This window comes from Peromyscus leucopus, chromosome 8b (assembly GCF_004664715.2).
Source record: "Peromyscus leucopus breed LL Stock chromosome 8b, UCI_PerLeu_2.1, whole genome shotgun sequence".
NCBI classification, from domain to species: domain Eukaryota; kingdom Metazoa; phylum Chordata; class Mammalia; order Rodentia; family Cricetidae; genus Peromyscus; species Peromyscus leucopus.
The window spans coordinates 48,906,714-48,921,540 of NC_051086.1; the positions used below are offsets into that span (position 1 = coordinate 48,906,714).

Genomic DNA, 14,827 nt, shown 5'->3' on the forward strand with positions numbered 1-14,827 from the left:
AGTGCATTTGGGAGGGAGTGGAACCTTTAAGAGGATGGGTGTAGTGAGGTCTTTATTTTACTGGGGATGTGAATTTGCAAAGTTATGGCAATCTGATTTTTTTTTCTTCTTTCTTTTGCTTCCCCTATGTGAGATGAGTGGTTTGGCCCTGCCACATGCACCTCCCATATGTCTCTATAGACACCCTCAAAACAAGGTTATCTGATCATGGACTACAGCTGCAGATCTAGAGCCAAGATGAATCTTTCTTCTTTAAGGATTAATTATCCAGGGTGTTTCTCTTTTGCAGGGATGGAAACCTAACACAGGTGGTCAGAGTAAACAAACACACTGAATCTAGCTTTGGCAGGACCGGTCAAGGAACATATCACATTTGTTCCCATGCTATTACACAGTCAGGAAGAGGGAGTAGGTCTCATGTGCTGGAATGTTGTATCCTTTACCCTGGGCCAATTGGAGGGTTAGCTGTCTGCTCTGCAAACCTGAACTGCTGGCAGCTATTGCCTCCTGTCAGACAGTTGCCTCCATCAGACATAACCATGTGACTCCTAGGAAAAGTACTTTAAACCTTCCTCCCATCTTCCTCATCTCTGCTCTTGTCTGGACTGACAACAAGCATCGTATGGCCATCCTACTGTGTGTTCCCGTCTGCTAACCTCTGTGTCTACAGACCTCTCGTTTTGAGAACAGGACAGAACATCAGCAGGGCTTCAGTTATGCGCCAGCAGGCTCTTGATGGCTGCACTGATGTACTTTCTTCCTGTTTCTTGGCCTACCTGGTTCTGAGGGTGTCCAAGCAGGTAGGAAGGTATTTGTCAAACAAGATGGTCAGGTTGGCTCTCTCAGTCTGGACCTCCCTCTGGTCAATCCAGCTGCTCACTGGAGGGTTCCACCCCAGGTCTGCAGGGTTGATGTACAGGATCCCTGAGTATACAAGGAATATGGTTAAGTGAGTATTAACCATGCATGTCAGTAGATTCTTCACCCCAGGAAATCAGCTTCTCATTTGAAAAGTGTGTAGAAGACTAGACACAGTAATGGATGAAGAGAGAATAATGTTGGAAAGGAACCCAGAGTCAAGTCTAGATAGGAAGAAAGCAAGCTGGGATTGAACAGTAATGGGTGTCAGCATGTGGGAATGTACAGTGAATGAAATGGAGGTCCCCTAAGGATATGTCCATGTCTTATTTGCTGGACACTCTCAATTTGGCATTATTTAACAAAAGCCTTTCTGGATATAACTGAGTTAAGTATCTTGAGATGAGAACGTCATGAATTATCTAGATGGAACATTTGCCAATGAGAGAGACAGAGACAGAGAGACAGAGACAGAGACAGACAGACCGACACACACACACACACACACACACACACACACACACACACACACACACACAGAGTTGATAAATCTATGTGAAAAAGGTAGAGACTGGAGTGACAGGTTCATAGGCCAAGGTGAGATACAACGGTAATGTTCCCAAGAGCCTTTGGAGGGAGCACAGCCTTGCTGGCCTTGATTTTGGATGTCTGACTCTTGGAAACATGGACAATACAATTTTGCTGTTTCAAAGGCTACCAAGTGTATGTAACTTGTTAGACCTGTCACAGCCAGCCTAGAAAATGAACAGAGAGGGGAGACAGCCAGCTCTCCAGCTCTGTGTCCACCAATCTCAGTATGGCCATTTAGAGAAAACCTGCTATTATGTCTGAGGTCATAACCTTTCTCTTTGTTATTTGTTTATTTTTATATTAGTTCATGAAAGCTTTGAGTAGTGAGTTAGTGAGACACCAATGATATATAAAGCATCATACATGTAATGTACACTCCTTGTTTGTTTGGGATATGTGAATCCATCACCATGGTGGAGATCATCACTATGCCCATAACCTCAAAGAGTTCTATGGTTCTCACACTCTGTTCTGTTTTTCAGTAAGTAAGTAAGTAAGATCCTAGAACCATAGCAGTATCCTGCCTTCAGCTTGATCATATCATCATAAAGGCACCTTTTGTTCAATAGTCTCTACTAATACATTGATTGGGTGGAGATGGAGGGAAGTTAAGATCATATTGCCACTCGCCACCAAGAGTTAATGAGAAGTGGTGATGCTTGCTTGTCTCCACTGACAAGGAGGCAAGACCTGGCCTGAATATTGCAGTAGAAGTTGTCTAGATCAGGGACTATTCCCCTTTCCACACACACAGCATTTCTGAAGGTACAAAGTCATGTGGCCTGGGCCTTATGGTGCCTCTTTGCCCTTGTGGATATGGTTTAAGGGCTGAGAACTTGGCCAGAGTTTTGAAGGATCGGGTTCATAGTTCCTGCCTCAAACTTCCTTCAGCACATGCCAAAGCAAAAATAATCCTGTAAGCATCTGCCTCAACAGAGCTACTTGACTTGAAGGGGTGGCCATACCTGCTCTGGAGACAGTTGCTGGCGTGGCTGTGCGCAGGTGGCTGATCTCGAAAAGGAGACGCATTGTGGGGTTAAGGGGAATCCTCTCGTTGCTTGCAAGGGTCAGTACCTGGAAAGCACAGGAGGGACAGTCACTTAGGATGGAGCTGTAATGCTGTCATGACTTGAAGGTGAATTGCTCCCACAGGCTCATAGGAACACTTTGTCCTCATCTGGTAGTGCTGTTGGGAGGTTATAGAATCCTTGGGACTTGGGATCTGCCTGGCAGAGGTAGGTCATGGATGGCAGGCCTGTGAAGGTGATAGCAGCAGGGTGCTTTTTCCAGTCCTGGACTCTATATCCCATGAGCCAAGATGTGAAGACCCCGCCCCATGTGTTTGTTCTTGGTGTGTCTTCCCATCATGATGAAACTGATGAAAGTCAGCCCTTTCTCCCTTAAGTGTTTTCTGTCAGGGATTTCTTTGCAGTGAAAAGAAAAAGTAGACAGTGCAGATGCATTGGTAGCTAGTGGGGTTTGATAGGACCTTGTCAGCTGGGGATGTGGATATGCTGTAATTTGAGAATGCTCCCCAAACAACATAAGAAGAATCTTTTAGATGTGCTGAGGTCCTGAGACCTCCACCCCCATATATGGATTAATGCTGAACACAAAAGGGCTTGAGTCTGAGTTCTATCCTTTGTTTTCTCGGCTAGAAAGCCCCATTAGGTATGGTCCCCTGACCTTGAACTTCCAGCCTCTAGAACTGTGAACCAAATAAATGTCTTTTCCAGTATCCAGTGTTCTGGCACAGTAGCACAAAACATGGACAGGACTGTTGCCCACCACTCCTCCACACCCTTCAGGTCTTATTATGTAGCCCAGGCTGGCTGCAAACTCATCATGTAGCCCAAGGTGCCTTTGAATTCAAAATCTTCCTGCTTCTACCTCTTGAGTGCTGGGGTGATGTGTGTGCACCACCACACCCACATTATTTCCTACAACAATCCTTTCTCTTTATTCCTTTGCACCCCTCACCCCCCACTCTCAACTTCGCATCTCAGTGAGTCTGGAAAAAAGTTATTTAAACACTCAAATCGATGTTGATAATTTGAATGAACCAGACCACACTGGAACAAATAAAACTATAAAAAGAAAGGAACTTCTGGTGTTACATTTCTGCTCTTCCTTCTAAGTGGCCCCGCTGGGAAACTATGCATTTATTCTAATGATTCTGTGACTGCTGGAGCTATTTGAACATTTCCAATCTGGACATGGTTTCTAAACAAGTTTAGAAGCAGCTACCAGCGTAACAACCGTTTTGCTGTGATGCAGTTAGTTTTCACTGTAAGAAATAACATACACTCTTTGGGGATAGGCATTTATCATCCTGGAGGGTGGGTGACAGACTCAGAATGTTTCTGATATTTAGTTTCCTTATTTATTAAAGGGAAATGAATTATAAAAAGATGTGAATGGATAACTAAGGTTCTTCTCAGCTCTAACTATTAAATGAATCCACAGACAGGAAATTCTGAAAGACATGAAAACAATACCAAAAGTAGGGTGGGCAATGGCAGGGCCTCTCAAGGAGGTCAGAGTGAAGACAGGTAATTTCCAGGGTGTCTCACTGAAGAGTGATTGCTGCTTACCCTGCAATGGCCATCACATGGAATTAGGATTTCCAGGTGTGCTGTCACACTGGAAATTTGGCTTCTCAGATGAACCTTGTACAGGGTCCTCCCCCAGATGAATGTGGGTTACATGGGGTCCTCCACCATGATACCTTGTTATCATCCATGACAGTGTTGAGAGACTCAATCCACATCGGGTCTATGTCGCCATCCAATAAGATCCACTTGGGCCCATCATGGGAGATGTTGGCAAGCTCCCTCATGATGGAAGAGAACAGTCCTGAAAGGAACCACAGACAGCTTCTTTTCAGCACTGGCCCTCATTTTCTTTACACAGCTTCCCTGCATTGGCTACAACACTCATGGGGTGCAAACAGACGAGACCGGGCCGACCCAGCTTTGGATCTTGCTCTACCTGGAACCTGACACATGTGTCTGAGGCACCTTCCTTCTGTGGACCAGACTAAAAACAGAACATCAGAAAGAACAAAACATTAGCAGCAGTTCTTGGCAGTTCAGATTATTAAGTGACAAAGGACCCAGGCAATCATTTCAGCAAAGGACCGCGTCACAAGAGAATTACACCAAGGTCTTTGGGGTGAGGTCTCCGTACTTTGTGGTTGCAGCCTTAGCAAACCTTGTTTATGATAGGCTTTGTGAGACAATCCCTTTCATTCTTACTGTTGTCTTACCTCAGAATCTATACATTAATTTGGGTAGGATTGATTTTTTTATATTAAACTCTCCTACTAAATAACAGGGTCTATCTTAAAAAAAACTTTATTCAGATTGTTTTATGCCAACACTAAAATTATATAGTTTTTAAAACGTATTTCATTGGCCAAAATAGTCCTGAATTTTTCATAGGTTTTGCTGATCATTTGAATGGGGTTTTCTCCTTTGTGTTTTCACTTTTTGCAGGCTATTGCTAGTAGAGAGAAAGGTTACTAAGTTATATATATATTTTATGTTTAATTATTTTAAATAAATTGTCTTATTAACTCCAGTGATTTTTTTTCAATAAAGTCTTCTGGATTTTTCTTACTGTAAGGTTGCAGAATTAAGAAACCCCCCTCCTTATTTTTTCTCCATTTTATACCATATGTTCCGTTTTCTTCGCCTTACTGCATTCTCTGAGCCAACAGAGCAGGGCTGAATAATACTGTTGACAAGCGACTTCCCTGACTCATCCTGCTTCTCAAGGAGAGGTTTATGCATATCCCTCAGAGAGGGTTGATTTCCTTTGGGCTTTTGATGCAGTCTTCATCATGGAGGGGGGGTTCCCATCTGATCCCATTTCACCTAGAACTTTCTAGAAGTGGCTACTGAACTTATAGTCCCTATTTATCAATCAATTTATTTTCTCTTTTAGTTTGCCAATGCTTTTTGCTTTATATTTAATTGTTTTATAAGAACAATTGACTGGCCTGTATACTCCGGAGAGGACATTATATCCGATAAAACTCAACTATTCCTTTGAGATGGCTAGAGTCTAGTTACTGTTATTTGATTTAGAATTTTTGCATCCACAGCAATAAGATAGTGGTTTTCTTTGGTTCCATATAAAAGCTGGTTATCAAAATTATTCTGGATCTACAAAATGATTCCTGAGCAGCTTTTTATGATTTGAAATCATTTGTTTTTGTCCTTCTACCTCCTTTACATTTTCATTTTCATGTTTCTTCAGGTTCCTTGCTTGCTATGGAGTGAATATTTCTAGTTTACATTCTGTTCGGGGCCATCAGTTTCATCAATTTCAGATACTGTGTCATCTGCTCAAACAGTCTCTTTACATCTTATTTCTACTGCTCTGTTATCATTTTCTTAAAAGTTATTTGAGAATGTCCATACATATGCAGATGTGCATGCAGGGGCATGTTCATATATGGGCAGATATGTGTGCAGGAGCATGTCCATATATGTGCAGATGTGTGTAGAGTACACAGGGTAACCTTGGATGCTCCTTTTAGGTGCTATCCACTTTTCTTTGAGACCAAGTCTCTTCCCAGCCTGTAGCTCATTAAGTAAGCTAGGTTAGGTAACTAGCAGAGGTCTAGGGATCTCTCCTCCTCCACAGCATTAGGATTACAAGCATGAGTCAATGTCTGACATTTTTATGTGGGTTCTAAGGATGTATCTCAGGGCCATATGCTCACTTTGATGACTGAGCTATTTCTTCAGACCTGTTCTTTCTCTTTGTGCAAACACACACACACACACACACACACACACACACACACACACACACACACACACACACACACACACCTTCTTTTTACACATGCACATGCACATGCATAGTATATACTGTTTCCCCCACCAAGAATGCTCACAATGAACTTATTGATCTTTACATACAACCAATATTGAGCATCATCTTTTCTATGTTTGTTTCTGTTGGTTGGTTTGTTTCCTTCTGACTAATTTCAGACTTTATTAGTTTCACCTCCCTCAGGGATAGTTTAATTGCTCAATATGGATAACAACTTCCTCTATTTCCAGCTTACTTTTATGATAGAGTTTAATGTCCTTCTAGGCTTTGGATCTGCAGATTCAAAAGATTCTCTAGACTGTGTGAAACATCCTGTTCATTGATTCTTCCGTGGCTTTCACTTGATTTTCCTTTGGATACAGAGAACATTCCTGATTTTCAAGTAGGAGATTGTTTGGGGTTATTTTCTTGCTAATCAATTCTAATTCTGTCACTTTATCAGAGGATGTAGCCTATAAAATGAGACCTTGGGTTTCAATATACTTTTCTCTGAAACCAACTGAATTTTAAACTTTTGAAACTAGACTATGAACCAAACAAGAAAGGAATGTTTGCAATTTATGGAATGCAAAGGTGAATAATTATGTATCATTTTGAATTCAATGATATATCTGAGAATTCTGTGTGTACACTTCCTTTTCTCTCTATTGGAACCTTATGATTTTGAAAAAAGTGTACAGAAGAATAGCCCACTATATCTTTAGCAAATTCTAAAAATTTCTAAAAGGCTATATTTAATTTGCTTCAAAATTGTGCTGTTTAGTGAATATAAATTCTTGATTACTATATTCTCTCTGCCAGTTTCCCCAAACATAATGTGTAAACTTAATATAGTTTTAATTAGGATTATAGCAAAGTTTAAAATGTTGAATTATAATATCAAGCTCAAATTTAATATGGAAAAATAAAGTGCATGAGAGTATCCCAGAAAGTTACAGCCAGGCAGTTGTGGTGCATGCCTTTAATCCCAGCACTCATGAGGCAGAGGCAGGAGAATCTCTGAGTTCAAGGCCAGCCTGATCTACAGAGTGAGTTCTAGGACAGCCAGGCCTACAACAGAGAAACCCTGTCTTGAAAAACAAAACAAAACAAAAAAGTACTTAAGAATTAGGGTCGATGTGCCTCATTAGATTGTAAACTATGCTTCAAAACAGCTGTGACCGACACAGAATGAAACTAGTTTAGGAACAGGGAACATGAGAGTGGAACAGACTGGAAACCCTGGAGTCAGAGCTCAGTATGCATGGGTTCAATACCCGGCAAGCTGGTGTTTAGGCTCAGATGGAAAGAATGGTTTATTTAATAAATGGTACTGGCATAATCAATTGCCCATCTGGAAGGAAATAAAGCTGACTTTTCTATACTACCTCATACTAAGCCACCAAATAAATTCCAGATGGGTTAAAAAAATGTTATTGTGAAAGAATCCTTATTGAACAAATTTATGATCCTACAGCTGAAAATTAGACAGAGTTATAAATGAACAGGAATCCCAGCTGCTGAAAGAGTGACACACACATAATTTCCTTTGGAAAAAAATGCATAGTAAGATGCAGCATGAAGTTCTATAGATACATGGTAGGAGACAGCATTAGCAACACAACACACATAGCATGGCATAAATAGAGCTGCCTTTGTGGCTTATGGATGCATGTATGAACTCTTACACACTGATACAAAATAACAGGGAAACAGAACACAAGAGGCAGAGCACTAATAGAGGAAAGCACCGCTAACAGGGAAATAAAAATCAGAGATGCGGCTCAGGAACCTGTTCTGGAACTCTGTTTGAAACTCTTAGAGGAGATCAGACCATTTGGCTCTGATGAAGTCAGACACTGAGCCATTAGGAGAGTCTGACATTTCCTCACCCAGACCACAGGGCTTGTGGGTTTGGGGTCCTCTGCATTGTATGGAAGGCAACATGAACCTACAAACCCTTCTAGGGTGGAGAAGTCATCCCCTGCATCACCAGGGACCTGGTCCAGACTCCAGTCCATAGCAGGCACCCTCTCCATCACTGCTAGGGGATGCTGGCTGGTGCCATACTTTAAGAATGAGTCACGAACTTCCCTTCCTTGCATATTCCTTGAATCCATGCAAGGCAATGGGTTGTGTCATATACCTTACCCACTTTAAGGACCTTTATGAAAGGGGGGCTAGGAGAGTTCTCAGTGGGAGAGACATTTGCAAAGCTAGGGCTCTCCTCTCAGCCCATAGTGGCTTCTTCCTTTCTGATGCTCCTCTAATCTTCTTTGGTGTCCTGCCCCCAGCTCAGTATCCTCTCCTTTCCAGCTTACCCCTTGATCTTTGAGCCTGACAGGGGCACTATGGATAGAAAAGACTTTATCTTAGAGACTCTCATTCTTACCATCCTTCCATTCTCGAGTGGCCGGATTGATGATGCCGAAGAGTTCATCATTTGTGACAGCTTTGGGGTTGAGGTCAGTCCACACCGGGCGACGTTTCATGACCTGATAGGTCTTGTGTAAAGACCTCAGTACCTGTGACTTGCCAGTGCCAGCACCACCCACCACGAACACGGAGTGCCTCACGGCTAGGAGCTCTTCCAGCTGGACCACCTGGGAGGAGGAAAAGCAGCTGGAAAGACAGGTTGTCGTACACTGCTCATTGGTGAGCAAGGCTGGTGTGTGAAGTGAGGGCTGAAGACAACAACAGACAGTGTTTATCACCAACATGGTGGGATCTAAAATGCAGGAGCATCACAGTTCACTTATTCACATGTCTCTCATTCACCCATGTGGGCATCATTGGCCGACTAAGTTCTAAGAAGTTATCAGGTGTGTGTGTGTGGGGGGGCATTTCAATATGCTTCCATAATCTAATAGGGAAGAAAGCCATGTTGGGAAATCACAGTACGAGCTGATAATGCTATAACACATGTATTTACAAGGTGCTGTGGGAATCACTGATCTTGAAGACAACAAAAATAAGGAAAGCTTTCCAGAGAAAGGGGCCTTTGAAACAGGGCTCCAGAGGTAAACAGGAATTTGTCCAGAATATGCACAGAAGGGATATTTTGGGGAAATGGGGACAGGTGGATACAGCGCAAACCAAGGTTTGTAGTATGATGGAATGTAATGTGGTTGGCTGGGTGGTTTGGGGAGGATGGGGTCAGAAAACCTCATGGAGACAGTGGTAGCATCAAACTACTGTGCAATCAGTTAGACACTAAATTACGGCCCCAAACAACAAACAGACTTTTAGGTAGTCAAGCTATTGTCATCCTTCTGCCCCTTAAGTAGCTATTTATAGCTTTGGAGATAAAGCCTAACTCAGATTGGCTTAAAGTCCCTTTGGCAATCTGGTCCAAACCAGACACCTCTCATATGTCATCCCTCAATATGCACATTTCCTACAATGACATGCAGCTCCTTTCTGATGCTGGTTTCCATGTCTTACAAGGTACCCTTCCTGTATCCCAGCCCTTGACAGTATTGCTACTTTTCTGTCTTACTATTTGATTGTTGGCTCACCAAAGGACACCAAGGCTTTAAAGGGGTGGGGCCTAGTGAGTGACTCTTAGGTCACTTGGGGACATGCTATCAGAAGGACTAGGGTTTCTTTTGAGACTCTGTTTTACTCTTATGTGACAAGTGTTCAAAGGAGACTCCTGCATGTGCCCACTCAGCTCTCCCTGGCTTTGTACTGAGATGTTGTTTGCTTGCTTCAGAACACACTTGCACCATTGCTACCCACCATGCTGGCCCTCATCAGGGCTGAGACAACGTAGGTGTTATGCCCTTGATCTTTGAAGTTCCTGAGTCAAATGTGCTACTTGTTCTACCACCCAGCTGGAAAACTTCCTTTCTTTGCACCTGACCCGTGAAACTCCATCAGGATGCGTCTCTGACTGACCCCGCGACGCTCACTCTCCTCAGTGCTGAGTCCTTCTAGGTTGAACACATCACTCCTCAGATGTAGGATGTTTTCCCCCAAAGAAGCTCTGTCTAAGGGTATCCCATCCCACAATCCCCTCTAGTCTGCTGGATCTGATACTTCTGCTGTATTTTCAGACAATTGTTGGGTTGTCCATTTCTCACTTTCTATAGTTCTATGAGCTATTTTCTTTGCCTTCAAGTAATTAAAATATGGATTTTTTAAGGGATCACAGGATTCAACAAGGACTCCAGGAGACAGTTTTGGGGGAATTAGTTTTCAGAAGCTGAAGTGGAAAGACAAATATAAAGTGGGTATGGAGAGCTCTCTTCTCATGCAAGGACCTTTAGCAGAGAGACTCCATCTTACCAGAAGCAGCTGTGGAAGGGGGGCGGGGAAAGAAAACAGAGTGCTGTCCACCTGATAAAAAGACAGATAGGATTCTAGAAGGAAAAAATATAGAGAACTGACAGGGGTTGGGGGGCTAGATGCCCTGACCAGACCTCAGAGAGCCTAGAAAGACAGGACCTGCCCTGATTTTAAGGCAACATCTTTAGTTAGAAGTACTGTATGAACCTCACTGAGTTTCACTCATCTCTCTGAAGAGGGTGCATCCTAGGATTAGCCATTTGAAGGGAACATGCTCAGGCTGACATTCGGAGCCCTCTCTATCATGGCCGCAGGCTGTCACTCCAATCTTCCTGCAATCCTTTACCCCGGCTCCCATCACCTCAATGCCCTTTCCTTTGACACCACTGGCCTTCCTGCTGCTGCCTGCACAACCTCTATGTTTCCTGCACGACCCCTTTGTTGACCCCCTTTACCCTAAATAGAAGGCAATCTCTTGCCTTTCTTTACTTCAAAAGTCAGTCTGTCCATTGAACTTGGAAGGCAGGAGATGGTGAATGGGGATGGATCAACTTGCTGCGAAGGGGAAGGCCATGATTTCCTTTCTTCTGTAAAATGAAATTCTAGCAATAAAGACGTACATCGTATTTGCAGTGGATAGGGTATGTGCCAGTTTACTCTTAAATTTGTCTTTACATAATCGGGGCTTAATCTCCACCAGTGAGCATATTATGTGTTAGAAATTCCTTTACCATACATGCCTTCACGGGTCACACTTTCTCCCTCATAAAAGGGCTTCCTGTACTGTGCTGTAGAGGCTCATTTTCCCACCTGTGAAGCGTCTCTTCTGCTTTAGGTAGTTGAGGGAATTAAATGGGAAACAATATAAAACCCATGTGCGAACTCTAAAGTGATGCCCATGTGTTTCACACACCTATTATTTGACAGGAAGAGTAAACTATGTCTTTGTACTCAGAAGTGTTGGCTGTTCTTTGTGGCAACTGTCTTCTGATGCAAGCTAACCTGTTCCCATGCAGTCATGCCTAGCATCTCTACATGACACACACCCTGTAACCATCACATTCTACAAAATCACATGCGAAAACAACAGACTCAGGGAAAACCAGGATTGGTGTGGGCCGTAAGACATGCAGAAAATTCTGTGCTCCAAGCCCTTTGAAAGTCAGCTGTGAATCGTGTCCCTAACCCCGTGGCAGCAACAGTTCATGCCTATGCGTTACTGCCTTGCCTCATTGTCAGTCTGGCTTTGTAGGCTTCAACCGGGCGCTGGGCTTCCTCATTAGAGAGGCAGGTCCTGTTCTGTTGGAGACTATTTTAATATCAATTAGAGATCAGATCCAGATGGAACCTTCTTCATTAATCCACTGTTTGAATGTGAGGGAGATGGTTTCCCAGACTCTCCGTGTGCCCTCACAACCTTCGGCAGCAGAGCACAAAGCACCCAAATTGGTTCTTAAGGACACTAGCAAGCTTCTCCTCCTTAATGTCTTTAGCACCAGACAGTTCATTTTCCATCCATGTCAATGGCAGGGATTCACTCTTTCTCTTGTCCTCCCCACTGTCATTCCACACTGTGGCCTTCCAGGAAAGAACTAGTAACTGAATTGAGGCACCTCTAACCGGATCTAAATCTGTACCAGCTAAGATTCCATTTGGATGAAGGATGAAGTACAACTCATGGTTCAAGAAAAGAATTCTGAGACAGAAAAAGCTTGTAAGGAAAAGCCTCATCTACCTTGAGCACAAAGTTGTCCTCAGCCTGGAGCTTAAGGTCCAAGATTGCTTTCCGAACCACAGCTTCAAAGTTCAGGTCTCTCCTCCGGGGGACATCCAGAGCAGGAAAGAGGTCACCAATCAGACCCATGAACACAGGCATGTCATCTGTCACAATCTTGGGGATGTTGAAATCTCTCAAGGAGCGCATCAGCACTTGGTCCTCTGGTCGGTCCGGGTCTCCTCTTTTCAGGGAGCCTGCTACCACAAGGACCGACTTGATGGCCCGCAGTCCCCAGTCATAGTGATCCTAGGGGAAGACAGCACAGTTGAGGCCAGGGTTGCTTGAATGTGGAGCATCATATGCATGGGCCACACAATTACACAGAGTACGTGCTATAGGTCACTACTGAAGCTCAGGTGGAGGGTGAGTGAACAGGTCTCTGAAAACTATGTTCTGGATCTGGCATTGCCTATATTTTTCCAGCAATGATAGTAAAGCAGACACAGAACATCCAATGGGATGGGGCTCTGGGGGATAAACGTTCTTGTTTATCAAATTGATCTGGTTATTCCTCGCATATTCAGAGGGTGGGAGGGCTGTTAAGGAGAGAACAGCTTGGCTGTTAGAGAAAGTGCATGATGAGCTTGTAAGATTTTCTTTGGATACCTCCAAACTCACTGAAAATAGTTTTTTTTTTTTTTTTTTTTTTTTTTTTTTTTTTTTTTTTTTTTTTTTTTTTTTTTTTTTTTAAAGTATAGTCCCTGAAGCTGGGATCATAGCTTAACGGCAGAAATATTGCCTAGCATAGGCAAGCTCCTAGGGTTGATTCCCAACACTACAAAATGTTGTAAGAGTTTCCAGTATCACCAGCACTGATAGTAGATTCTGGGGCAAATGGATCATAAAACTGACACCAGCACTCACAGCATAGTGAGGGGAGGTAGTAGTTCCGAATACAGAGTTTGAAATTCTGCAGATCTAGGTTCAAGTCCACACTTTATCACTTGTTTCATACTAGATCAACTAAATGATTAGTTGTGATAAATGCTACAAAGGGGAAAACCCCATGTGCAATGGAGACAAAAGCTGCAGTGACTGTACCTGGGGGCTGTGGGACCAGAGATAGTCCTGGAGGAAAGGCATTTAGAGAACATGGGAAGGAGTAGAAATCAGCTAGGCCCAGACAAGGGAGCAAGCACTGCAGTCCAGGGCCAAGGAACAGGTGTCCACAGGCTCGGGATGAGAGGATCATTTATCTCAAGGAACTCCAAGGAGACTTAGGCAGGTAGAACACAGCATGAGAACCATAGGCATGAGCTGTTGAAGAAGGTAGAGCACAGAGCTCTACCTGTGTAAAGTAAATAATTACTTTAGCCGGTATCTCAAGAATGGGTGGAGGAAGCTGAGTCACCAGCAGCAAAAATTATTCCAGAGGTAGGAGTAAGAGTTTAACTAAGAGACATGGGTACTTGTAACTAGAGCAGCAGCAGTGAGTACAGAGAAGCACGGGTGATCTAGTTAGTACTAGTTAGTGCTAGTTAGTGTTCTGCTGCTTTGATAAATACTATGATCAAAAGCAACTTGGGGAGGAAAGGTTTATTTTAGCTTACAGACTACAATTCATCATTGAGAGAAGCCAAGAGGGGAAATCGAGCAAGTATCTTGAAGCAGAAGTCACTGAGAGCCACTTACTAGTTTGTTTCCAGGCTCACATTGGGCTCTCTCTCTTCCATAGCTCAGGGCTATTCACCTATGTAGCAAGAATCTTAAAGAGTCTTATTAATAAAACAAACTCAGGGCCTGGTATTGGGGTGAATGCTGGAAGATCAGAGAAGCAGAACAAGCCACAGCTTCCTCACCTCGACAGTTCCTCAGCTGATCCTGTTTCCTCAGACTGGAAGCTTCTGTGTCCTCATCCCAATGGCTCTCAGCTGAACTGCTGCCCGAAAGCCTGAAGCTTAACCAGCTAAAAGCTTTTAGTTTCTGGTCCTCACGCCTTATATACCTTTCTGCTTTCTACCATCACTCCCTGGGATTAAAGGCTCACTTTCTGGGATTAAAGGCATGTGTCACCATGCCTGGCCGTTTCCAATGTGGCCTTGAACTCACAGAGATCCAGAGATGCTAGGTGTGAGTGCCATCATTTTCTAGCCTTTGTATCTAGTGGCTGTTCTGTCTCTGACCCCAGATAAGTTTATTAGGGTGCACAATATTTTGGGGAACACAATACCACCACACACCTAGGGATGGTACTGACCACAATGACCTAGGCCCTCCTATATCAATTATCAACCAAGAAAATGCCCCACAGGGGCTGGAGAGATGGCTCAGAGGTTAAGAGCACTGCTTGGTCTTCCAAAGGTCCTGAGTTCAATTCCCAGCAACCATGTGGTGGCTCACAACCATCTGTAATGAGATCTGGTGCCCTCTTCTGGTTTTGCAGGGATACGTGCAGACAGAACACTGTATACATAATAAATAAATAAATAAACAAACAAACAAAAAAATAAATAAAAAGAAAAAAAAGAAAATGCCCCACAGACA

General features: G+C 43.3%; 1 protein-coding gene across 1 annotated transcript in view; it reads right to left on the minus strand.

Annotated features, from left to right (window-relative positions):
• Positions 1–14,827, minus strand: part of Dnah9 (dynein axonemal heavy chain 9) — a 341,793-nt gene that overhangs the window by 195,267 nt on the left and 131,699 nt on the right. The window contains 5 exon segments of the mRNA XM_028869363.2: positions 777–924; positions 2,415–2,523; positions 4,178–4,305; positions 8,669–8,879; positions 12,302–12,589. Coding sequence (XP_028725196.1) covers positions 777–924; positions 2,415–2,523; positions 4,178–4,305; positions 8,669–8,879; positions 12,302–12,589 — 884 coding nt within the window.